The sequence below is a fragment of the Crinia signifera genome, chromosome 7 (assembly GCF_055691185.1).
Source record: "Crinia signifera chromosome 7, ASM5569118v1, whole genome shotgun sequence".
NCBI lineage: Eukaryota > Metazoa > Chordata > Amphibia > Anura > Myobatrachidae > Crinia > Crinia signifera.
In genome coordinates this window covers 104,462,519-104,487,624 of record NC_139223.1, presented here as the reverse complement: position 1 = coordinate 104,487,624, position 25,106 = coordinate 104,462,519, and the positions used below count along the sequence as shown (strand labels likewise).

Sequence of the window (25,106 nt, the reverse complement as noted above, 5' to 3'; positions counted from 1 at the left end):
GTTTATGTCTATATTGTGAGTGCAATTTTTATTCTATTAAAATCTTTTTATCCAAAAGGTCTCAGCACTATTTATCATTCTGTTATCCCCTAATATAAAATGGTTATGTGTTAAGGGTAGGACAGTTACCAGCATCTTTTTCAGATATAGTTGCAAGAAAAAGTAAGTGAACCCTATGGTAGGGGGTCCAATGGGTATCAGCTGGTCCGGTCCAGAAAGTACTCCTAACGCATTTCACTGCATAGGGAGATACAGCCGTGATCCCACATTTGAAAAAGCTGCACTGCCTAAGCAGTGAACTGCGTTAGAGTACTTTATGGACTGGACCAACTGATACCCATTGGACCCCCTACCATCTGGATCACTTTGCGACTCAGTCGCCCACCCCCAAAACCCCCCCCCCCAGTGTGTCCGCCCCATGACAGTGGAACTTTTCCCCTTCCTAATTGCTGGTCACCACCTCAGCCACCACATTTATTGTGCATCGAGTGCAGGAATTGAGGTTGGCAACTTCCATTTAAATTACCACAAGTCCACCAACCTTGAGGACACCTGCCCCATACCATCCCTGAGGTTGGAACCTCTAAAGACGTGGGAAACCCTTGGCTGTGCATATCTTCAGACCCCCCATCACTACTAGGTCAGTGCCTACTGTGGCCCCACTGCCGCATTTATTTGAGGAGACCTTCGCAATCTTGCATCTGGGATTGGGCCAACTGTGACAGTGTGTGGTAACTATCAGCCCATTGGGCACCTTGACTCATTTCACTTACCGATACACCCCTGATCCATTGGGATTGATTTCATTACTTGTCCCATCATCTCAGCCTCCAGTCCAGAATTATTTTATTTCATTTATTCACCTATTTTTATTTCATTTCTTCTCATATTGTTGTGCAATTGTACTATATGATTTTTAATGGTTAATAAACATTTGTAATACCTTTCATCAAACCAGCGCCACTTCTATTTTCTCTTCATTAGTAGGAATTAATAAATCTATATTAACTGTATCTTTGCAAATATTCAGTTAGTCTCTAAATGTCACACTAAGATATATATTGCAATCTAGCAATATGCATTCATTGACCGCTTACTGTATTTGTAGGTCCATATCTATTTAGAATTGCGCATTCTACACAGTGGTTGTCCCAGAATAGGTCCTAACCCCTTAAGTCACTACCATACAGTTTACAATGAAATAAAATTAAAAACTTTAAAAAAAAATAGGGAAAGGAGAACATTTATTTTAAAAAAACAAAAATACAGTTTCCAGAAAATAAAATAGCTTAAAATAAAATCACACACTTGAACTTGTCAGTCAACCAGACATGCAGAGGGAATCATGATTATGTCTATACAAGCTGATTTTTTTTGTATTTTTATTTAGTACAAATCTACCAAAAAAGCAGTCACAAAAAATGAGCTTGTCATGTATATCACTTCCAAGCTTTACTGTAGATACGAACAAATTTGCTGTTGTTTTTGAAGGACTTGAAGTCCGGTTTCAGTAACGACCTAAAAAATAAAAAAAGAGACATAAGTCTTGTCTGCAAAACGTAATCCTAGAAGTAATTTAGTCTGGCCTTCAGTATTCCACAAGTCTCATAAAAGAGAACAGGTCATCATCATTATATGGAAAAAGCCTACATTCAATGATGGCTGATATTTCCAATTGTCAGAAATATTGGCCGTCTGAATAGGCATATTGTAAATTCGACCTATATTATCAGTGTCAGTTCTGAAGACTTTTGGAAACATTCCGAAAGATGTGATCGGCATATTCACGTCTTATGGTCAGAAACGGCTGCCAATTTATTTTAGTTTAAAATGGTAGTTTTCAAAAATGCAGATTAGACTTAAAAGTCAAATCTACAGTGGTGAGTCCTGGCTGAATAGGCTCCAGCCAATATTTCCAACTATAGCTGGCAATAAACCTAAAGATTGTCAGATCTGGCTGGAACAAAAATCTGGAAATAGCTGAATGACAGTTTTCCAGCATCTTCAAGCAAGCCGTGAAGTCATACATAGCAATTAAAGCTGAAAATAAAGACGTTAGTTTTTCAACCTATCTCACTTGTAACTACTGACTTCAGTAAGCCATATCTATAGAATTCCCTTAGTGGACAAAAATGCATCCAGTTTTGATTTAAATGCATTAACAGTAGTTGCTGTAATCACCCCCACTAGGGAGGCCAATCCCGGGCCATTTTTTCAATCCCGGGATTCGGGATTGAAAAACTGTCAATCCCGGGATTCCCGGGATCGGCCTCATGATTTGCCCAATAGTTGATAAATTACCTCTAAGCATAGAGGAGATGCGGGGCGGGCCGGCGGCATGCGGCATTTGAGGCGGCCCGGGGAGGAGGCGGGTGACAACGTCTCCGGGCAGACGCGGTGGAGGAGGCGAGGTGACTGGAGAGCCGGGTAACTTGGTGTCCGGGCGAATGCGGTGGCTTGTGAATCAGTGTGTGGCTGCGCAGCGTGATGTGATCTCTCACATCACGCTGCGCAGCCACACAGCCTTGTTGCCAGGCAGCGCAGCGTGATGTTAGAGGTCACGCTGCGCAACCTTAGTGTTCAGACACCGCCGCGTCTGCCCGGAGTTTAAGTTAACAGCCTCCTCCCGCCCCGCTCAGCGGTACGTACGCATAAGAAGGGGATGAAATGCAAATGCGCATTTGGATCCCGCAATCCCGGGATTGGAGCAGCCAATCCCGGGATTCAAATCCCGGCCAAATATGCCCTAAATCCCGGGATCCCGCCGATCCCGATCCCGGGATTGGCATCCCTAACCCCCACCAGCAATGAGTTCCAGAATTTTACTGCTCTAATGGTGAAGAATACTCTTAATTCAGTACGGAATTTGTTTTCCTCCAGCTTCAGTACATGTCCGCGTGTTTTAAGTAGAGGCCTGTTAGTAAACAAATCATCTCCCATGTTCCATATGATTCCCAATCATGTATTTGAACATACTAATCACATCACCTCTCAACCTCGGTTTCTCCAGTGAAAATATATTCAGCCTGGTTAACCTATCTTGTATTCGAGTGATTCAAGATATTTTACTAGCTTAGTCGCCCTTTTAATCTATGATGACCCCTAGTCCTTCTCTACAGCAGAATTCCCTATAATAACTCCATTTAGCCTATAAGTAGCTTGTTCATTTTTGTTCCCATAATGTACTGCATTTTCCAACTTTCCACCCACCTTTCCAGTTTATTTAAGTCACTTTGTAGTGGTTCCATATCCTCTCCAGAGTTAAAATTTCCTTACTCAATTTTGTCGTCCACAAATATTGCAAGTTTACTCACTAGGTCACTTCCAATATCATTAATGAATTAAACAAGGCGAGTCCCAATATTAAAACCTTGTGGGACTCCACTTTGGACCTTACCCCAGCTGTAATATATGTCATTAACCACAACACTTTCCCAGATTGTGCAACCAGTTGTTAATCTAATTACATCTCCTAACCCTAAATTACCTAGTGTTATTAATAACCTTTTGAGGCACCATGTCAAAAGGTTTATTGAAATCAAGCAGTATTACATCAGATTTCCCCATAGAAGCTAATTAAATTAGTCTGACATGATCCATTTTGATGAACCCATGCTGAGCCTTACTTATCACTTTCTCCTGTTCTAAGAAATTTTGGATACTATCTCTTATTATTCCTTCTAATATTTTCCCCACAATGGATCTAAGGCTGACCTGTCTATAATTTTCAGGGTTAATTTTTCTACATTTAGCTATGCGCCAGTCCCTTGGTACCATCCCAGAGTTTATGGATTCCTCGAATATCAGATATAATGGTAGTGCTATGACAGAACTCAATTATTTTAGTATCCTAGGGTGTATTTCGTCTGGGCCATGAGATTTGTTACAATTTAGGTTCTGTAATCAATTTTTGATTATTTACGTACTCAAATATACAGTTTGGGTGCAATCAAGAGCCAAGCATTTAATCTCTGGAAGATCTTCTGCAGATTCTTCCTTTGTGAATACCGAAGCAAAAACTTAAATTGAATTCCACTTTCTCTTTTCCTTCTATTTCCAGGGTACTCTGCTTATTTTTTAGTGGCCCAATATTTTCCTTTAACGGTTTCCCATTTATAAAACTGTAGAATTTTGGGGGATTCGACTGCTATCTGCGGCTATTTTAGGTTCAGTCTCTTATTTAGCCATGTTGATTGTATTTTCACATTTCTTATTACAATTCTTTATATGCTGCAAATTATTTGGGCGTTCCATCTGGTTTAAACATTTTGAATGCCCTCTTTTTTTTAGCTATTTCAAATTTGACTTTGCTGTTAAGCCACATAGGAAACCTAGACCGAAAAATCCCAAACCCTCACAACATGAATAGCAACTTACGTGGAGAATATGAACGAGATCTTGAGCGAGACCTATATCCACCTCTGCTATAATATGGTGAAGGAGAACGCCTCCTAGAACATTAAAAAGTTAGTACAAATAAACAAAATATTGTATACAAAAAAAAAATAGAATGTTACCAATAGCTGCCAAACACCCAGTAAAAAGGACACCACAAATTTTAAGTCAACAACTTAGGGGGGTATTCAATCTATGTCCGACGTGGGAAATAGTGGCAGCTCCCTATTCAATGCTGTCATTAACAACAGCATTGATGAGGGATCACGGCAGAACTGGCCCGACTTCAGAAGCTGTCAGGCCTGTTCTGCCGATAGCGGCTGTGGATTGTCGTTATCTGGGCCGCAGATCGTCAATCCACGGACGTATTCGCGGCCACGCCCCCTTTGCGCCGAGCAGCAGGCGGGACATTGAATTGTGATCCCACACTGAATACCCCCTTAATTGTAAAAATAACATTTTAATGTTTCATTAAATAAAAATTGTTCTCCAGTGTAAAATGTAGTAACATTTAGATAAAAATTACGCAAATATTGTTCCCCAGGAACGATCATGCAATCCATTACCTTGAAAATTGATCCCGGTCTTGCCCACCACGCCATCCTCCACCTCCGCCTCCTCCTCCTCCACCTCTGAAATGCACAAAACCAGGGAAACCATTAACAACTGTTTAAATAGCTTGTAATCTCATAAGACTAAGAAAAAACTGCCTCTATTGCAGTAACTGGATACATTTACCCAAGTTACACAAACAGGACACAAAGTAAGATTGGGAAAAAGATGACCACTATTCTGATCACTTCCGAAACCGGGTGGTAAATTAAGTGGTGGTCATGTTGAGTATTGCCCACCACTGCTCTAGAGCCTTCCTATTTTGTGGATGTTTGTTGGTGATGGCGTGTAAAGCCGTGTACACACGGAGGCGATAGGGGCTGAAATCGCTGGAAATATGGTCGCTGGCGACCATATTGCCAGTGATTGGAGTGTACCCCGGCTATAAATCGCCAGGTGCGTGCTCCAGTTTTCAGCCCCGTTCTAATCGCTGGTCAGAGGAGCTTGCTCCTGCGACCAGCAGATTACCTCTGTGGCTCCCCCGACAGAGGTTACTTCTCATCAGCGACCATCTTTGGTCGCTGATGAAAAGGAGAAACCGAGCAATATATTGCTCAGCCATATATTGATAGCAATATATCTCCCCCCGTGTGTACGCACCTTAACATTTATCAAAAAGGTGATGTTACTACAGATAGGAGCCTGTAATATCTTTTTTCCATTAAGTTCAAGATCTTTGTGCTGGTAAAATGATCCATGATGCACCCATTTTGTTAAGAGGCAGTTGGGCTCCCCTCTCACTGTGCAAGCGTGGAATGAAAATGGCATTCAAGGGGTGCAGCCTCAGGCTCCCAAGTCTGCACATGCCACCTGATCAAGCAATAACCTTGGTTGGGGCAAGAGTGGGAACTGGGACTATGCTGAATTGTAACTGGTGTCCAAATTCCATTTCAGACCTGAGATTTCATTTCAGGTGGATAAGGGTATTAAATAAAGTGTAAAGCACAGCCCTATTGAAGGTTCCCAATGTGGCCCCTGAAGTTTTACAAGATGCCCAGGATTGGCTTATACTAATAGCGTTCTAACAAAAACAAATAATAAATTGATACGTTATAGTAGTAAAGTGTAAGCAAAGAAGCGCACTCAGAAGTAAAATATTTAATGATGAAAAAAATAAAAATAATAATAATTACTTACTGGTACAGCCCTAGTCTCTAATAGGAACAAATAACCAACATTTGACAAAATAAATCTAGGCTAGGGTTACAAATAAAGTAAAATATACACAGGATGCTGGGAGGCTTATGACAGTGTGGTATAGATGGGTGGCTTGCTAATTCCCCCTCTATGCCCTGCTCAAGAAAATGAGGGGGACATTTACCAAGATGGGCCTTCTGTTTCACATGGGATGTTGCTATGGGAAACCAATCAGAATCTACTTCTTTATTTAGCACCCTCTAGAAGATAGACATGATCTGATTTGTTTCCCATAGCAACACCTCATGTAAAATAGAACTACCATCTGAGTAAATTTCCCCCTAAGTCTGAGGAGAGCTAGAGAGAACAGAACTTTAGAGGTGAAACACATTAACTAGAATATAAAAATGGTAGGACAATCTGCACCACAGAAGCAGTCAAACCCAAAACACCAAACATACAACTGCAGGAAAACAGGGGGCGCAGAGTGCCTGCCCTGCACTAAGTAATCAGAGAGAAAGCGATTTATCGGCAAGTCACAAAATCCTGTTTTCTCATCTAATAGGGGGACAATAGTGGCTTAAGACAGTGGGAGATGTCCCATCATAAGCGTAAGTGCCAAGAACCGTAAAACAAAAAGTTGAAGAAAGCAATACGGCAGCCCATTAAACGTGTTGAGTGTGCAGAAATGGATGCCAGCAAAGTCATACGAAACCAGGTAGGACTTCTGAATAGTGAGGTCAATTTGGTGAACCAACAAGTTCTTTGACGTGGATCAGCCTAGCTTAGGAATCGAGGATCAAGAGCGCATCGGATTTCCTCATTTGAGCTGTTAATTTTAGGATGCGGTAATAGACCTGCACATCTATGTAAATCCACGTACACATGGTTCAATTTGGTCCAATTTTCTATGACATTTTGCTTCTTTAACGCAAACTCAGAATCAAATGATGTTGAACGGTTTTCAGCTGCACTCTATGCCAATTCAATCCTGATGCATGGCATCGTAATCTAATAAATCAATAGACTGCGCATGCAAGACTATATAGTACAGATCAGTATGACATAGTCCAAGTCTAATGCATTGTGTGCTGTTCTATTTGATTTTAATTGAACCCGGGATTGAAGCACAAGCAAAGAAAAAATAATAATAATACAAAAAATGGCACAATGAACACAAGCAGAGTCTATGTAACAATAGGGATTCTGCATTATTGTAGAATTTACCTGTATGAGGACCTGCTGTAGTATTCTCGGTCATCATATCCACCCCTTTCATACCCTCGATCATAGTAGTCTCTACGCCGGGAACTGCCACTGAGAAGGCAAAAAAAAAGTAAAGCTTAAACGCAAATCAATTCATTAGATAATGCCAGTTAAACAAACAAACACACACACACACACACACACACTTGTACAGGTAAATGAATCTATGGAATGGTAGTGTAAGTTAATGTATACAGCATATATTCAGATAAGTGCCAAATCTACCTGGCATCAAGCTTCCCACAAACATTCATTAACCCCTTGAGTGGTGGGTTTTGCTGGGGCAGGACAAACCTAATAGGGCAGATCATAGCAAGCCACCACCCCACCTCCCCCCCCCCCCCCGGGGTTGGTACGCCGCAGCTCCCCTGCCCCAGCCGCCTGTCAGTCATCACACAAGCGGCAGGCTCGGGGATGTTTCGTAGCAGCTCAGGTGGACTCGGGCGCCTGAACTCTGTCTCCCCGAACATCCGAGCCTGCCGCCTACGTCATTGCTGTAAACTGCATGGCTGCTGGGGAAGAGGGGGTCAGTGGAGTTCTGACATACAATCGCCGGAGAAAGGGTGATGGCTCTAGAGGTGGTGCACACCTGGACACCACTGACGCTATTCCACAGGATATGCCCGGAAATTTTCTGGGACAGCCCGCTGCGGCAGCGCAGCTGAGCATGGAAAATGTCCGGCCATACCATCCAAGGGGTTAAGCCTAATATATTTCACATTATTGAACAACTTCTGACTGTTGAATAGTCTTCAGCTAGTGTAGAAAAATGTATTCTTTTGGTTTAGTTCAGTCAATGCTTTGAAACAGACAGGGGACAAAACAAAAAGTATCTTAACCTAGTGATTTTATTCAAAATGTTTAAGGTCGGGTAACATTCAGTGCTCAACTTTGTTTTTCAAATAAATCATATCAAAGCTTAATAACTTCATTGTTAGGGGGAAATTTGCTAAGATGGGATGTTGCCCATAGCAACCAGACTCTACTTATTTATATAGCACCTTCTAACAAATAGAATCTGATTGGTTTCTATGGGCATCATCCCATCAATAATATAAATAAATGTAAAAAAAAATAAAAAAAATAAAAGGGTTTAAACCAAAGTATTTTTTTCTTTTAATAACAGTCATTCCAAACCTGCTGTTAACCACGGTTACCTGCAAGGATACACATGGTCATCATTGCTTTGAACAAAAAGGGCTTCATGGGCATAGATCAGGCATTCCCAACCACGGTCCTTAAGGCACACCAACAGTGCAGGTTTTAGTGATATCCAGTGCCGATATTTCAAGTCCACTAGGGCAGTGATGGCTAACCTTGACACTCCAGCTGTGGTTGGACTACACATCCCAGCATCAGTTTTAGCATGGCCAAATGGCAAAACTGTAGCACAGAATGCTGGGATGTGTAGTCCAACAACATCTGGAGTATCAAGGTTAGCCATCAAGGCACTAGGGCATGGTGGGGGAATAAAATAGTGTGCCGAACGTAGCAAGGCACCTTGCCCGAAGCATGTCGAGTGCAGTGTTGCCACGTTTCAGTGTCCATGTAGACATTTCGTTATTAAAAAAATTTTTTTTTTTTTTAAACACACCCTGTCTACCTTTTGACTGTCAACCTAATGCATGTGTCGACCTAACTGCTGTAGACCTAATGATCCATACATGTGTTAATGCAGACTCAGGGTTCTCAAGACATCCAGAACATGCCAGAAAAGGCCTTAAAATTGTTACAGCTGCAAAAACCCGGTACTACCATTGCAGTGTTTGCTCAGTAATGGCAGAAGGTAAGTAAGAGTCCATCTGCACATACGAGGCAAAGACTTTTGGAGGAACGAGAAGGGTGTAAAAAAAAAAAAAAAAAAAAAAAAAAAAAATCAGTGATAGACTGATATTTTGCAAAAAGGTACAGTGAGTGGACTGCTGACAGGGTAAAATAATTTTCTCTGATGAATCCACTTTCAGATTGTTTGGTGCATCCGGAAAAATGCTTGTCTGGAGAAGGAAAGGTAAACGCTACTATAGGTCCTATGTCAAGCCAACGGTGAAGTATCATTTGTGGAGTTGACCCTTCAGGAGGAATAATGATACCAAGAAGGGTCAACATTGCAAATATTGACTTTTTGCATAAACTTCACATAAGTCAATAAAAGCTTTTAACACTAATGAAACACTTGTGAATTTACTTCAGTACACCACCATAAAAGGTCAGAACACTGAAAAACAACGGTGTGAAAGCTATTAAGTTAGTTAGTCATTCACAAAACTGTTGGCCATGACTGTATAAAGATAAATGTATACATTCTGTGTAGGCTGTAAGTAGCCTAGCACTCATGTTGAGGGGGAGTGGATCCATGGCACCAACATATTTATAAGGATATAAAGAAAAGGATTAGCACTTTGACCTCATTTGTCCTGCAACAGCTAATAAAGTACATAAACAAATGAGTACATAAGCATACAATGAATTCAATTATGAGACAAAGTAAAACAAGTACATAGCTTAAAAACGTTGTTGTATAAGTGGTCATTGCACTCAAATAAGCAGGATGGTGGCAGAATCCAACAGTAAGGTGCAATTAAAGTGAACAATGAGGAGATGGCTATAAGAAGCAGATCATCTTATTTATAAGAAGTCAGAAGTTCCATGGCTCTTTATTTTTAGATTTTATCCTAAACAAGCCTGTAAAATACTCACTAAGTTGGTCTTCCCATGTATATTCCTGGTGTAGGTGTATGAGGTCTCTTTGTAATGGAGAAATCAACCCGTATCCGTCTTCCGTCAAGTTCCATTCCATTAGCACGCTCTTTTGCCTGCAAATAGTTTGAGGAATTAATTGCAAGAACAAGATCAGCTTAGCCTCTTTAGGGATGAATCTTTCATTTTAGTGAAAAAAAAAAAAAAAAAAAAAAAAAAAAAAATGAGGATAGATATAAATACATCAATGATTATTAGAATTTTATTTATAAACAAGTGCCACAAGTGTTTTGCAGCACCATAGTTATACATATTTTTATCTACATTTATATTGAACAGTCTTATATAACAAAAAGGCAAATGCTGCTCCTAACCTCTACCGGGGTGGGAAAGGCACGTCTCACACACACACACACACACACACACACACACACAATTCAATTGTTTCTCCTTTCATCCATGCACAGCCACCAGCGCCAAAATGACTTGTTATAATTTTGACAAGCTGGTTACTAATTTAGTTATAAATATTCAAAACTAGGTGAGGTACTTGTGTATTATCACGGCGCCCATCGCATCGCATTAATTAAGGTATGCGATGGCCCTGATTTCAGCCTTTTAAAATCGGGTCACATCGATGCGATTTCCCATTGAGTCCCATGTTAAAAGGCACCCCCAGACCAGATTTTTAATTGTATACCCACCCTGATGGGTAATATTTAAAATGCCCCCACATTGTTAACGGCCCCCCACTATAAACGCCAACCCGAAGCGTGGCGAGCCTGCAAGGGGCGGCGGTACGCATCCGCCGACCTTTTCATACCCCCACTATCCACGTCGACATGGAGTTGATTTTACAAAGTGTGGCGAGCGCAGCGAGCCTGAAGTGTCTCGAGCGCAGCGAGCCCCGCGCATTACTTCACAGGTATACGCGTCCGCTCGCCACGCTTCGGGCTCGGTGGCTGGCCACACTTTATCGAATCGACTCCACGCCGACGTGGATAGTGGGGGTATGAAAAGGTCGGAGGACGCGTACCACCACCGCTCGCCACACTTCGGGTTGTCGTTCATAGTGGGGTGGCGTTAACAATGTGGGGGCATTTCACATACCGATGAGGGTGGGTATACAATTAAAAATCGGGTCTGGGGGGGTATTTAACATGGTAATAAGGCATCTGGGTGCCTGTACAATTAGAAATCGGGTCAAATCGCGTCGCATTGCATGCAGCGCGATTTTTCATCATACAATGCCCTGCGATGGAAATCGGGGGCACCCTAGGTGATTCATTGCACCCTAAGGGGCGCTCTTCACACCGTTGTAAGGGGATTCGCCCCCTTAACATGTAAATGCTATATGGGCAGGGTAGACGCTGAGGGAGGGAGGGCGGCTAGATAATGGAAGGGAGGGAGGGTGGACGGGCAGCTACATAGTGGACGGAAGGGAGGGCGGGCGACATACATAGTGGAGGGAGGGTGGACGGGCGACATACATAGTGGAGGGAGAGAGGTCGGGCGACACACATAGTGGAGGGAGAGAGGTCGGGCGGCATACATAGTGGACAGACGGAAGGGAGGGTGGTCGGGCGGCATACATAGTGGACAGACGGAAGGGAGGGTGGTCGGGCGGCATACATAGTGGACAGACGGAAGGGAGGTCGGGTGGCATACATAGTGGAGGGAGAGAGGTCGGGCGGCATACATAGTGGACAGACGGAAGGGAGGGTGGTCGGGCGGCATACATAGTGGACAGACGGAAGGGAGGTCGGGCGACACACATAGTGGAGGGAGAGAGGTCGGGCGGCATACATAGTGGACAGACGGAAGGGAGGGTGGTCGGGCGGCATACATAGTGGACAGACGGAAGGGAGGGTGGTCGGGCGGCATACATAGTGGACAGACGGAAGGGAGGTCGGGCGGCATACATAGTGGACAGGACGGACGGAAGGTTATCCTATCACCCGGCGGCTCCCTCCCAACGCATGTGCCTGCTGCCACAGTTAGCACAGCACACATCCGAATCCTGCTGTGTGGCAGTGCAGCAGTGTGACGGGCGGCTCTGTGCGAGGATGGTGACAGGCGGTTGGGGGCGTGGCCTGGACAGGGGTATGTGTATAAGTGCCATCATCCCTAAACATCATGACTGCATGGACCACATCCTATTGAAGTCAAAAGCTCTGGTGTACTCCCATTACATCTGGGCTTCCAAAAACCAACTGGATTCCCCCTTAATGTTAAAACCCCTTAAAAAACATAGTTGACTGAAGTTTGAAATACATAAAACTGTTTCACAGTATTAATATAAATAAGCATGATTATTTTTATTAAAAACAATGTATTGAAAATACATTTAAAAAGTACTTTGTCCTTTATATCAAACACTGTCCGTAACATTTATAGTGTTTACACTAGGCTGTTTTAGGCGGACTTTTTTTTTTTTTTTAAAGGGCAAAACACACCCTGCCATTCATCAGTTCCCTGTTAAAACAGCATGTGTGAATAAATGCCCATTTATTCCCGAGCTTCCCTCTGTAGGTGCTGGGTACGCCAACATCAGATACACTGTTGGGTCCACCACTGTCTGACTTCCACCCTGATAGTTCTGCACTCATGCTGCCCCCGTAGCCCTGCACCTTGCATGATCGTGGTTTCTCACCTCCTTTGCATCGTCGACATTTTCAAAGTATACAAATGAGAATCCTCTTGAACGACGAGATTGTTGGTCATACACAATAGACACATCTGCTAAAGGGCCGTACTTTGAAAATACTTCTCTTAAATCACGTTCTGTAGTATAAAGACTCAGGCCAAACACACCTAAGCAGCAGTTGGGATCCGGGTTCGCCTAAATTAAAAAAATAAAAAGTATAAAAAAAAAAGTTAACAACCCCATGTGCATTTTTTATAGCTTTTAATAAAACAAGAATAAAGAGTTTCACTTACCCTGTTGCCTACATGGCGTCTACGATTTGACATGGGAGAGTGACTATGGCTGTGACGCCTTCGATATTCTCTGCTATGCGAACGGCTTCTAGATCTTCTATGAGACCTTGAACGAGTACGAGATCTTGTATAGTGCCGACGAGAACTTCTCCTTGATCTAGATCTTAAAATAAAGAAAGAAAGATTATAAAATAGCTCATCGGGCAAACAACCTGGGTTACCTCACAAGCCCATATGAAACAAACCTTGATTCAGATCTTGATCTCGACTTAGATCTTGACCGCCTGGATCCCTCTTTCGATCGGGATCGTGCCGGAGAGCGATTCGGAGAATGGCTTGCAGACTTGGCAGAACGGCGAGCACTTCCACTCCTTGAAGCAGATCGAGACTCCTGAACACAAACAGAATACATTTTACTATAAAAATTTCAAAACATCCAAGTATAAACCTTATTACAATAAGCACAATCCCCTTTGAAGATGAAAGACTGATTTTACTCCTTAAAAAGTTTTATCTGGATAAAATGGTTTCATTTACACTATTTATCCATTTTATACCTAAGTTTCCCCTGTATGCACTCTTAAACAGATAATGCATGCACTTAGTTTGCAAAATATACAGGGACACAGAAACAGACTAGTAATTACTTAGCGTAGTGCTTTATGATTCCAGATTACTTCTTATCTTAACTTCATTTTTATTTCATTTCTTTCTTCATTCTTCATTTTCAAATTCTGACTTCTTTTCATCTTCCCCACTTCATATACATTTCTCATTATTCTACAAGTAGGACTTCAGTTCTGCTAATTAGCATGCATACTTTTTTTTTTTTTTTTTTCAAATTTCAGCTTCACTTATTTCTTAGCTTCAAATAATTCTCATTAAATATACGAGTCATATGACGACTTCTGTATTTTCCTTCTTCAATATTAACCTTGACAGAAAAAGAACAGGATGGAGTTTAAAATCTTCAGGATCAAAACTAAGCGACATAGCCAACATAAAACATTCTGAATGCCATGTCTACCAAGTATCCCAAATTATTTGGACTCCTAAATGTGAGATTTAGATTTCACATCTGACAACTCAACACAAAGCTTCAAACCATGAAAACAAATTTATTACACAGCAAAGCACCCAGCAAAAAAAAAAAAAATTAGAAGTGGGCTAATGCTAATAGTGACCTTTTTTTGACCGAAGATTCCAAAAGTCAGACTGCGTTAGCAGGAGCTTAATAACAGCATGCCATGTCAGCTCAAAACTATATTTCCAGAGAATACTAAACACAAAAAGTCTATAAATCCCAATTTAAAAACAAACTAATAACCTTACAGGCATAGAAAAAGAATAAATACGTACGAAAAGGAATCCACTTAAATTCACACTCCTAGTTATTCAGTAATTAAGGTTGAGGACAAAACATTTTTATTTCAACCTTGCACCAAAGCCGAATGTGTTTTAAAGGCAAACCTTTAAATCTACGCTGTCAGCCCAACAATGGAAAAGCATTGTCAATTACTCCTCCTCTACCATACTCAATATAAGAGAAGCTAAGCATGGATCTACACTGATTGTCAACTTAAGCTCTTGATGAAATGACAGCCTGCACTTCCAATGCTCCAACTATAAAAAGCAGTTAAGCAGCTGGAAAGTCAACAGCTACATAAACGGTTCAGTTTTTTGACAATGGATTTTCATACCTTTTTGATCCTTCATTCTTTTTAAGGATATTCGTAGTGTTCACTTAAAGCTTCTTTTGCAGGGTACACTGCCCGGTTATAAAACCTCAAAATGCACTGTGTCCTTTTTGTGTGTGGCATTGTGTGCCTTTATGCTGACCCCCAACACGCTGACATACCGCAAAGAACTTTTGGTGTGTGCCATCATGTGTAATGGGGATTTGGTGTGGTATAATTTGTAAAAGGCATTATAGTGTGTGTCATAATTGTCATTACAACAGACTATGTAATGGGCATAGCAGAGTATGTAGTGTTCCCGCTAGGCTGTTTTAATTGGGGCGCTGCGCCCTGTCCCTCTAGCAGCGCCCCACTAAAAGCCTGCCTCCAACCCCAACCCCCCAGTGTGACCGGGGAAGCCCAGCGCCGCTGCCCGCCCTGGTTCCTAGAAGGAACACTAGTAGGACAATGTCATAGTTGTAATGATAGTGCAGTGTGCTAATTTTTATGGGGGAGGGGGGGATGATTTTCCACCTTCATCACTCTGCATCATCGTTGGTCAAAAATGTCCAGTATGTATCTTAAGCCTCTCCCACCTGTGATGGGAAACTATTTCACTTATCCATTACCCTTCTGTGAAGTAATGCTTCCTTAAAATTTCCACTGAACCTACTTTCCTCCATATTGAGGGAATGTCTAGTTCTAAAAAGGCTCTTCCTTTAAGGAATGACTCCCTTCTGTACCTTGTTAAAACAGTTGAAATATTTGAAAGTTTGTATGATGTCTCAGCTTTCCTGCTCCAAATTACTGTATACGTTAAGATCTTTTAGTCTTTCCGGGTAAGTTAGGCCATACACCATTTTAGTTTCCTTTCTTTGTAGACACTCCAATATCCTTCTGGAGATATGGCGTCTGAAACTGGACACAGTATTCCAGATAAACTGTACCTTATTATTTTTTTTCCCCCATGCAACTAAGCATCAGACTTGCCTTTCTTGAATTGCTTCACTGCCTTTAATTCACTTGAAAGGGACTCTTAAATCTTTCCTCCAGTTTGTATTTTGATACTATAAATCAACTTTTGAAATTTTTAAATCCAAGTGAAATCCATTTTAAAGCATTAAAAACTGTAGTTGCCATGTTTTTAAAATTCCTCACGTTTACCTAGATCCTAGGGCATTTGTTTTACACCTTCCATTGTGTCTACTGTTGCTTATCTGTGTCATCTGCAAAAAGGCAAATGTTTCCCTCAACACCATTTTCAATGTCAAATATATTAAAGAGTACTGGTACAAGAACAGATCCCTGGGGTACTCCACTGGTACCGCGTCACTCCATTTACTACAACTGACCATCTCCTATCATGCAACCAGGACCTTATCGATTTAACTGTTCTATAATCCAATCCCAGGCTTTAAAATTTGCTCAACAGTCTGCAATATGCCAAAATGTCAACTGCCTTACTAAAGTCTAGATATGCTACATCAACACGCCCCACACCTGATCTATATGTTTTAGTCAGGTATGTATGCAACACCTGATCTATATGTTTTAGTCAGGTATGTATGTTTTAGTCAGGTATGTATGTATGTATGTATGTATGTATGTGCTAAGATTTGTTGGTCATGATTTGCACTATATCCCCCAGTAATTCCATGTTCTTTGATGCTGTAAAGAGTTTAATCTAATATACCACAACTCTTTTCTTACTACTGATTTTACGTAAAAGCTTACTAGTCCGTTTTCTAGGCTTTCTTACTTTCACTTTTAAATAGTGGTATCCCATACACGTTCCCAGTCCTCTGGAATTGCAACTGTAGATAGTAACTAGTTCAATAATACTTATAAAAAGGTGCAACAAGCATATCTATTATCTTTTAGTACCCTTGCCCCAACAGACATATCGTGTCAACCATGTATGGTCTGATGGATGACATATTGGAGAGCATACACTTGTTGCAGAGGCTGCCAGTGAATGACATTACAACTGGGTGGGCACATGCATAAACAAGTGTGTATGCACTTGCCAATCATCAAATAGGTTGTTATCAAACAGCACTTAGGTGCTATTTTACCAGGTTGATGCATGCTCCATCATATCGCAAGGTACAAAAAGTATGTGAAGCATGTAGTTAATGGAATAGATCGCATCACATACAGTTCAAAATGCATGCAGTTTTACCATATAGCATGCATTTTAAACTAGATGCCATCTAGTCCAAAATGTACGGTGCCCATCACACAGGTTTAGTAGGCTAAACAGTCTAATTAGGTGGGACGAGCACAATACTTCCCTCAGGGCTCGACAAAACCCGGTCGCCTGGTCGCCATGGCGACCAGATTTTGCTTCCTGGCGATCAGTTTTGCCAGGAAGCAGTACTACTCCTCGGGCAGAGTGACTTTAATTACTAACTGTAGCGGGCCCCATGGAGGAGTATAACTATACTGTTAACTATAACATCCAGCCAAGCCGCAGCAGCCGGCAGAGCGGTGCACAACTCACCCGGCTGCCGCTGTATCAGAGCAGGTCAGAGCGGCGTGGCTATTTAAAAGTTGAGCACGGCTGAGCTACAGTGGTAGCTCCTGATTGGCTCGGGAGCCGTCTTGACTTTTCAAATAGTCGCGCTGCGGACCTGCTGTGTGCTCTGATACAGCAGCAGCCGCGCGAGTTGTGCGCAGCTCTGCTGGCTGCTGCGGCGCTGGATGTTTTAGATAACCGGTTATAGTATAACCCATCGTGGGGCTGTCGCGCTGCGGAACTGCTGTGTGCTCTGACACAGCAGCAGCCGGGTGAGTTGTGCGCGGCCCTGCTGGCTGCTGCGGCGCTGCCGCTGGATGTTATAGCTAACAGGTAAACAGCACTGCTTCTATTGGGAATGAGGGGATGGGGAAATGGAGAGGGGGGCACAGGGGGATATAAACAGTGATGCCTGTGTCACCCTCTGCTTCTCTCACACTGACACTCACTACCTCTCCCTTTCACCCATTTCCATCAGTCCCCCTGTCACACTGCTTATGCTCTCTGTCACACTCTATCTATCCCTTTCACCCACTCTTGGTCACCCTTTTCCTCTCCCTGTTACCCACGGATTCTTCCTGTCAGTCACCCCCTGTTTGTCATTGTTTTTCTTTGCAACACCCCCTGCCTCTCCCTGTCCACCTCTACCTTCTCATCCACTATCCTGTAATGGTGCCCCCCCCCCCCCTGTAGTTTTTTTTATGGATCTGCCCCTGCCTGGTATCAATGTGGCATAATATGTAATGGACATTATGGCATGTGGTTTTATATATAATGGGCATCACAGTGTGTGGCATAAGGTGCAATAGGCATTACGGTGTTTGGTATACAGTGTAATGGGCATTATGGCATGAAGTATAATACGCAATAGGTATTACAGCATGTGTATGTGTAATGGGCATTGCGGCATGTGGTATAATATCTAATGGGTGTTCGACATGTGTAATAGGCATTATGGTGTGACGTTTTGGCACGAAATTTACCTATTGTTAGTTTTCTGGCTCCTACACTTTCATCCTGGCTCCTAGATTTTTTTTTAAATTGTCAAGCCCTGAATAAGGGGCACAAGGTACATTCGAATTTCTCCACTAGACACCCATTATCTAATTTAAAATAAACAAATATCCCTTTAAAAAACCCATAATTATTCATTTGGGGTACTAACAGAGGTTCCGGTTCCAAAATTGCCTACAACAGGCCAGCAAGAGCAGGGAGAACTATTTCTGTAGCACTGACCTTGCACCTTCCGAGTCAGATAACAGTCCCCATAAAGAACTAGCAATGTGCAAATTTGTGACATCTCCTTCATTAAGCTATTTATACATGACAATTCATAAAAAAATAATAATGCACGAACTTCAGTTTACAAAGACAAATCTAAAACCTACAGTACACCGGCCCCTTAAGCACAGTTGATTTTAGCAGTACCTCAGTCAGTCAGTTTAATTATACCATCTGTGCAAAAGCATGAACAACCCTTAAGCCTGGATTATAAAGCTGCACATACACTTGAGTCATTTTGTAACTTTTCCCCGAAGAAATTAGGTGAAAAGTGGCCAAATCGAATGCATTTGACAGCCAATCCGAGACAGCGTGGAATGGTACACACACATATACATATATATATATATATACACATATACATACACACACACACACACACACACACACATATATATATTTTATGCAAAAGGACAGCACAAGTTATATCGTATGTGACCTCGCTCCTCAGAATAGTTGCATAGTCCATTGCGGTGGTTCCCAAGCTGGGTGCCTCAGGATGTTAGCAAGGGTGCCTTGAATTGGGGGTCCACAACCAAAGCAAATTATTTATGCTCAAAGCGATTGGCAGCCATCCGCACTGGTTTTGCCCATCAAAATGTATGGACAATTAGCACAGCTATGTCCCTCCCCACATAATTTTTTTTGTACTTATCCATAAGAAGCTTTTTCACTAGGGGTGCCTTGAACAAATGCTGATATTCTAGGGTGCCCTGGTCAAGAAAGTTTGGGAACCACTGGTATTGGGTCCTTTATAGTACTTTGAAGTAAAAAGAGGCAGTAAAAATATTTTTCTTTATTACCAGTTATTTATAGAGCACACATTCTGTTGTGCTTTACAGAGAGAATATTTGAAAATTCACATCAGTCCCTGCCCCAGTGGTGCTTACAATTTATACCGCCTAACACACACATTCATTCCAGGGTTAATTTTGTTGGGAGTCAGTTAACCTACAGACATATTTTTGGATAGTGGGAGTCAAGGCCTATATACACATGGCTGACCCGCCGATGAGAAGAGACCAGGCCCGCAGGCCCCAGCTGCTGATCCCCAGCACCAGAAGTTGCAGGAGCTTTTTATGTCTCTGGCGGCGCCCCCCCACCCCACCAGGGAGGAGGTATGACCAGACCATTGAGACTCAGCCCAGGGAGGGCCCAACTCCAGCCCTAGGCCCCACTGACTCCCCCAGGCCACAGTGACTCCCCCCCCCCCCCCCCCCCCATGTTGGCTCTCCATGCTGGTTCTCCTACAGGAAGCTGGCGCGGCAAATGGCTAACCTAGGATCTGTGCACTCAGCCATATGTAACCCCCTGTGTGATACTGTACGGTCTCTGCTATAACTGCGGTGTCTTTGCTCATACTGTTACCACCCGGCTGCTGCAGCGACCAGTGGTGCCGCTGATGGCTGCCTAGGCGCTGTGCAGCTTGGCGGGTATATGTTCCCTGTGTGCCATTATACTGTCCCTGCTTATATTGTCACCTACCTGGCTGCTGCAGCGAAGAGTGGCACCGCTGATGGCTGCCTAGGCGCTGTGCAGCTTGGCGGGTATATGTTCCCTGTGCCATTATACTGTCCCTGCTTATATTGTCACCTACCTGGCTGCTGCAGCGAAGAGTGGCGCCGCTGATGGCTGCCTAGGCGCTGTGCAGCTTGGCGGGTATATGTTCTCTGTGTGATACTGTACTGTCCCTGCTTATATTGTCTCCTACCTGGCTGCTGCAGCGACCAGTGGCGCCGCTGATGGCTGCCTAGGTGCTGTGCAGCTTGGTGGGTATATGTTCTCTGAGTGATAATGTACTGTCCCTGCTTATACAGCTGTGCTGCTCGGCGGGCATGTGTTGCCAGCATGAAATGTGTCAATGTAACTTATGTAATGCCTCCCCCCTTCATCCCTGCTTGATGCTGCACTGTATATCCACAACAAATTCCGAGTGTGCGCAAGCAGACATGGCCAATAAAGTTGATTCTGATTCTGAGATACTGGCTAATAGCCAATTTTAACTAGATGCACAAGAGATTTTAGCTTGATGCACTGGAGATTTTGACTAAAGGCTCATACACTCTGGGCGACTGAGCTGAAAGTCACCCAAAACATCAGGTTTGAGCGGCTTTCAGCTCAAAGTCGCACAGTGTGTATGCCCCTGCGATGAGCGCTGCTGTGCACTCCCACACCATCAACGGGAAAGCCGCTCATCTGCTGTTTATGCCAGCAGATGAGCGGCTTTGAGGACGGCTTTGCATATCACAAAGCCGCCCTACCCCCTCCGTCGTCACCAGTCAGGGGGAAAGCCACTCAGTGTGTATGCACTGAGGGGCTCCCCCCCCCCAGTAATTAATGCAATCATCGCTGTCCATACACGCTGGGTATAGTCGCCCAGTGTGTATGGACATGAAGCGATTTGGTCAAGTAATGAGAGTCTATGATCTAGTCAAAATTGCCTTGCCTGCACAGTCAATCTATGATAGACAATCTTCACTAAGCAGGAGAAAAAGTGGGAGATTTTTACCAACCACACAAGTACAGGGAGAATATAGAAACTTCAGTTAAGGCGAAATGTTGTAATAAATTTCCTACTGTCTAAAAAGTGAGATATATATATATATATATATATATATATATATATATATATATATATATATATATATATATATATATATACACATATACATATACACACACACTTTTTAGATAGTAGGAAATGTATTACAACCTTTCGGGGTGCATACCCCCGTCGTCAGGTAATGGCAAACAGTTTGTCATTACCCGACAGGGGTATGAACCCCGAAACATTGTAATGCTGCCACATAACTCCTATTGAAGTTGAGGCGATCTCCAGATGTACTGTCAACCATGCCAATAATGGATGAGGGGCTGGGGTGAAGAGCAAGACAGCGATCACCCTTCTACAGCAATGGATCCTAGGTGCGGCACCCGGGACTGGGGAGCAAGTGGCAGATCCCCAGTACCCAGAGGTGCTGGGCATAGAGCGGGCAAAGGTAGCAGGAGAGCAGTAGCCCTGGAGAGCCTTGCTTACTGTAGCTCTGCTGTCCTTTCGCTGACACTCTGCCACAGCTGGGATCACTGGGGGTGGCTGTGCCGTTGATGCCAGTGCCAGGGAGGGGGGTACAGTGTGTCTGTCATGCTGTCACAGCAAGCCAGGAGTAGGTGGACACTGCTGGCAAGTGTCCGCCTACTTATTGTTCAGATGGAGGAACTTTCCCACTACACTTGAACACTTTAAAAAAAAAAAAAAAGACAGGTTTGATTTTCCCAAACAAGTTGGACCACCGTTTCGACCGTATTTGGCAATTTTTCAGCATGTGGGAGGAAAAAGAACATGATATTATCCTTCAAACCAGCTGGTTGGAATGATGGTACTTGTTTCCTAGCACGGCACCCATCGCATACCGTATTTAGTGGTGTGGGATGCGTGCAATGCGATCTTCACGTTAAATTAACAGGAGTGCATTACAATGAAATATCGCATAGCATTGCATGCCAGCAAATGGCATGCAATGCGATTTTTAATTGTACAAGCACTCTGATGGGTGCTTACAACGTTAAATGCACCCCCATTGTCAATCGCAACCCGAAGCGTGGCGAGCAGCACGAGGGGACGCAGAATACATGTAAAGTAATCCGTGTCCCCTCAAAAGGTCGGAGGTTTGGGTTGGCGTTGATAGTGGGGGTCGCGTTAACAATGGGGGTGCATTTAACATTGTAAGCACCCATTAGGGTGCTTGTGCAATAAAAAAATTTAATCCCATCGCATGCCGCTATATTGCATGCAAATGGCATAAGATGCACTTCGATCAAAATCGGGGGCGCCGTGCTAGGAAACAAGTACCGGAATGATATCGTCCTGGTGTATGGCCGGATTAAAGAATTGAAGCCTATTTTTTAGGCTTCTAAATGCACCCTGCCCTTGTGTGCATCTGTTCAGCTCTTCTCGCTGCCGTTGAGAGCAGCCTGTCACTAGTCCACCTGATCACCCACCATGGGAAACAGTGACCCGGATGCGTAATGTAGGTGGCGCAGCACAGCCTGCCAGCTGGAGGTTGTATGGTGGCAGGAGATGGGTAGCTGGAGGTGTATATGTTTTTTTTTGTGGGGAGTATATTTATAATACCTACTGTCCTACTCGAGTACTACAATCCACTGAAGGACTACTAACAGTACCCACAATCTCCCTGAATTCATCTGGGGTCGAGCTTTTAACTCTGTGGAACTCTCTTCCTTGCACAGTGCGAGAAGCCCCCACTGCAGAATCCTTTAATAATAGACTAAAGACGTACTTATTTACTCAAGCATTTCACTGACATCTACTGTTAAGCTAGTTTTGTATTTTGAGCTGTAAAGGACAATGGTGATGCACTTTGAGTCCTATTGGGAGAAAAGCCCTATATCATGCGCAGCAGATTTGGTGATAAGCACAACAAGCAGCGCAGCTTATAAGACTCAATATTACACCAGGAGGGAAAAACTGCATGGCCAGGTGTGAGGATCTCCTGAAGTCCCATACACACTAGAGGATATAGTAACAGATATCCCTCAGAAACACCCATGCATTAACAACCCTCTCCCTCATGTACAGACCAGTGAGGTCCTCGTTTATTATGGCAATGCTACAGCATGGCCCCTGCCAACATTTGTGTGTATAAACCTGCAGATTGCGGCTCCCCGTCGCCAATATCAGCAGGGATCTAATAGTGTGTATGGTGAAATAGCACTGGTGTATCCACTGAAACTGCACTCGGTTACTGTCTTCCCTCAAAGCCTGTCCCTGCCCACCAGAAAGAGAGCATTGCTAGGCTGCCATAGCAACCCCTATCCACTTCCAATGTACAGGCCACCCAAAGTACACATCCACACACAGCACCAAACTAAAGACCCCTTCTCCTGAATACTGCACTCCACTCACGCTTGAAAGCACTGCTGTTTGTAGTGTGGGTACCAGCTCCTCACCCAGACCTTGCAAGGCAGCGCTTCACACACATAGGCCCCTGCATATTTATATCAGTGTACCCTTACAATGTGTGTAAATAAGTGAGATAGCTATCTATGTCTAGTGTCCATTTGCGCGTCTCCCAAACACTGCCATCTGTTGACAGCGAAACTACATTTCTTTCTCACACATGCAAACACAGAGGCAATCACAAGGTAGCAGCCTAGCTTTTCGAAGCATATGATTTGAGTGAGCTACCAATATATGTGCGACAGTAATCCATCCATTTCAATGTTAAATGTGGCATTATCATCAGGCTACATGATTGTTCTGATTGGAAGTTTAAGACGCTGATTGTGGACTTATGGAGTGCTGCACGTTCTATATGCGTGTGTCCTGTGCCACAGTGTGGAAGAATGTTGGGCAAAAACCTTTTCTCTCTCACACCCTTTATTTCCCTCTCTCCCTGACAATCTTATGCCCCCCCCCCAAGCTGAAAATAGCACTGGTTATATCCTAATGTTTGCACTGGTAATTCCAGTGAGCCAACGTTATTATAATTCTATCAAAGACGTTCTTACACACAGCAGGAGTAAGAAATTAAAACCCCGGTCTTCCCTCCGATTACTATGAAGCACGGAGCAGTCATAGAATATCGGTTCCGGGAGTTCTACACAAATGTGCACATGGGGTAAGATAAAATTCGACTTTTGCGGGGGAAGGGGACCCCACTTGTGGGAGTTGGCGCCACCGCTGAATAAACAATTCTGTCGATCAGGTGACAAAAAAAAAAAAAAAAAAATATACGAGGCGAACGGCGTTAACGTCCAAATTGAACTAGATACCACGAACACACTCCGCCATCGGCGTGATCACAGACCACGATGCAGGAGACACCCACCGCCATTACTAAGAAGATCACGATGCGGGGGGAGTACCCTCCCTGTATCCTCGCATACTGTGCACAGTCAGCCACCCAACACCCTACACCGAGCAGCCATAATACTCTTGACTCAGCCTACTCCATTCCCATTACCGCACCTCGAAGCCATTTTAGAGAAAACAAGCACAAAATGGCGGCGGCTCCGTACATAGCGTCACGAAGCCCTTCTAGATTGCTAACTCGCAGGTATTACACGACGTGAACTGTAATAAACATCTTAATTAGCTAGAACGTACTAAAATGCATAACGCAGAGAAACAAATATCTTCCGCACTTAAACTAGGATCGTTGGGCAGAAAAAAGCCGCCCCCGTTTTACAGGTCACTGTAATCGGCCGAATCTGTCTACACAAACCCGCATGTAATAGGTTACTAACCCGGTCGCCATAATTCTGCTCCCCGCTGTCGCTCATTTTCAATGTTCACTTCCCACAGACGGGTGCTCGGACACCAGTCGTCCAGTTCCCAGGAAATAAAGAGGCAGGCGTCGGTGGAGGATGATTGTGTTATATGACTCTGTAGTTGCGGCCCAGCACAAGCTTCTCCCCTCCCTGGTTATTATGGTATGAGCTTGGCTGGTTCCTCTTCAGTTTCTTCATTACGATGACGTTTTCATACATCATGTGATCAGACTATGTGACTGTTGTTCCATTACAGTCCTCCAGGCGGCAGCAGATGTCTGATGATGATGATG

The 25,106-nt window shown here is 43.4% G+C and overlaps 1 protein-coding gene across 1 annotated transcript; it reads right to left on the bottom strand.

The window, feature by feature from the left end:
- Positions 1 to 1,227: 1,227 nt before the first annotated feature.
- Positions 1,228 to 25,024, bottom strand: TRA2B (transformer 2 beta homolog). The gene is made up of 9 exons (XM_083153587.1): positions 24,790 to 25,024; positions 13,293 to 13,438; positions 13,048 to 13,210; positions 12,761 to 12,949; positions 10,108 to 10,223; positions 7,372 to 7,461; positions 4,962 to 5,027; positions 4,378 to 4,451; positions 1,228 to 1,518 (listed from the first exon to the last, which is right to left on the bottom strand). Exons 1-9 carry the CDS (start codon positions 24,823 to 24,825, stop codon positions 1,508 to 1,510), a joined length of 891 nt encoding a protein of 296 aa, XP_083009713.1. The 5' UTR covers positions 24,826 to 25,024; the 3' UTR covers positions 1,228 to 1,507.
- Between the last annotated feature and the right edge of the window lie 82 nt (positions 25,025 to 25,106).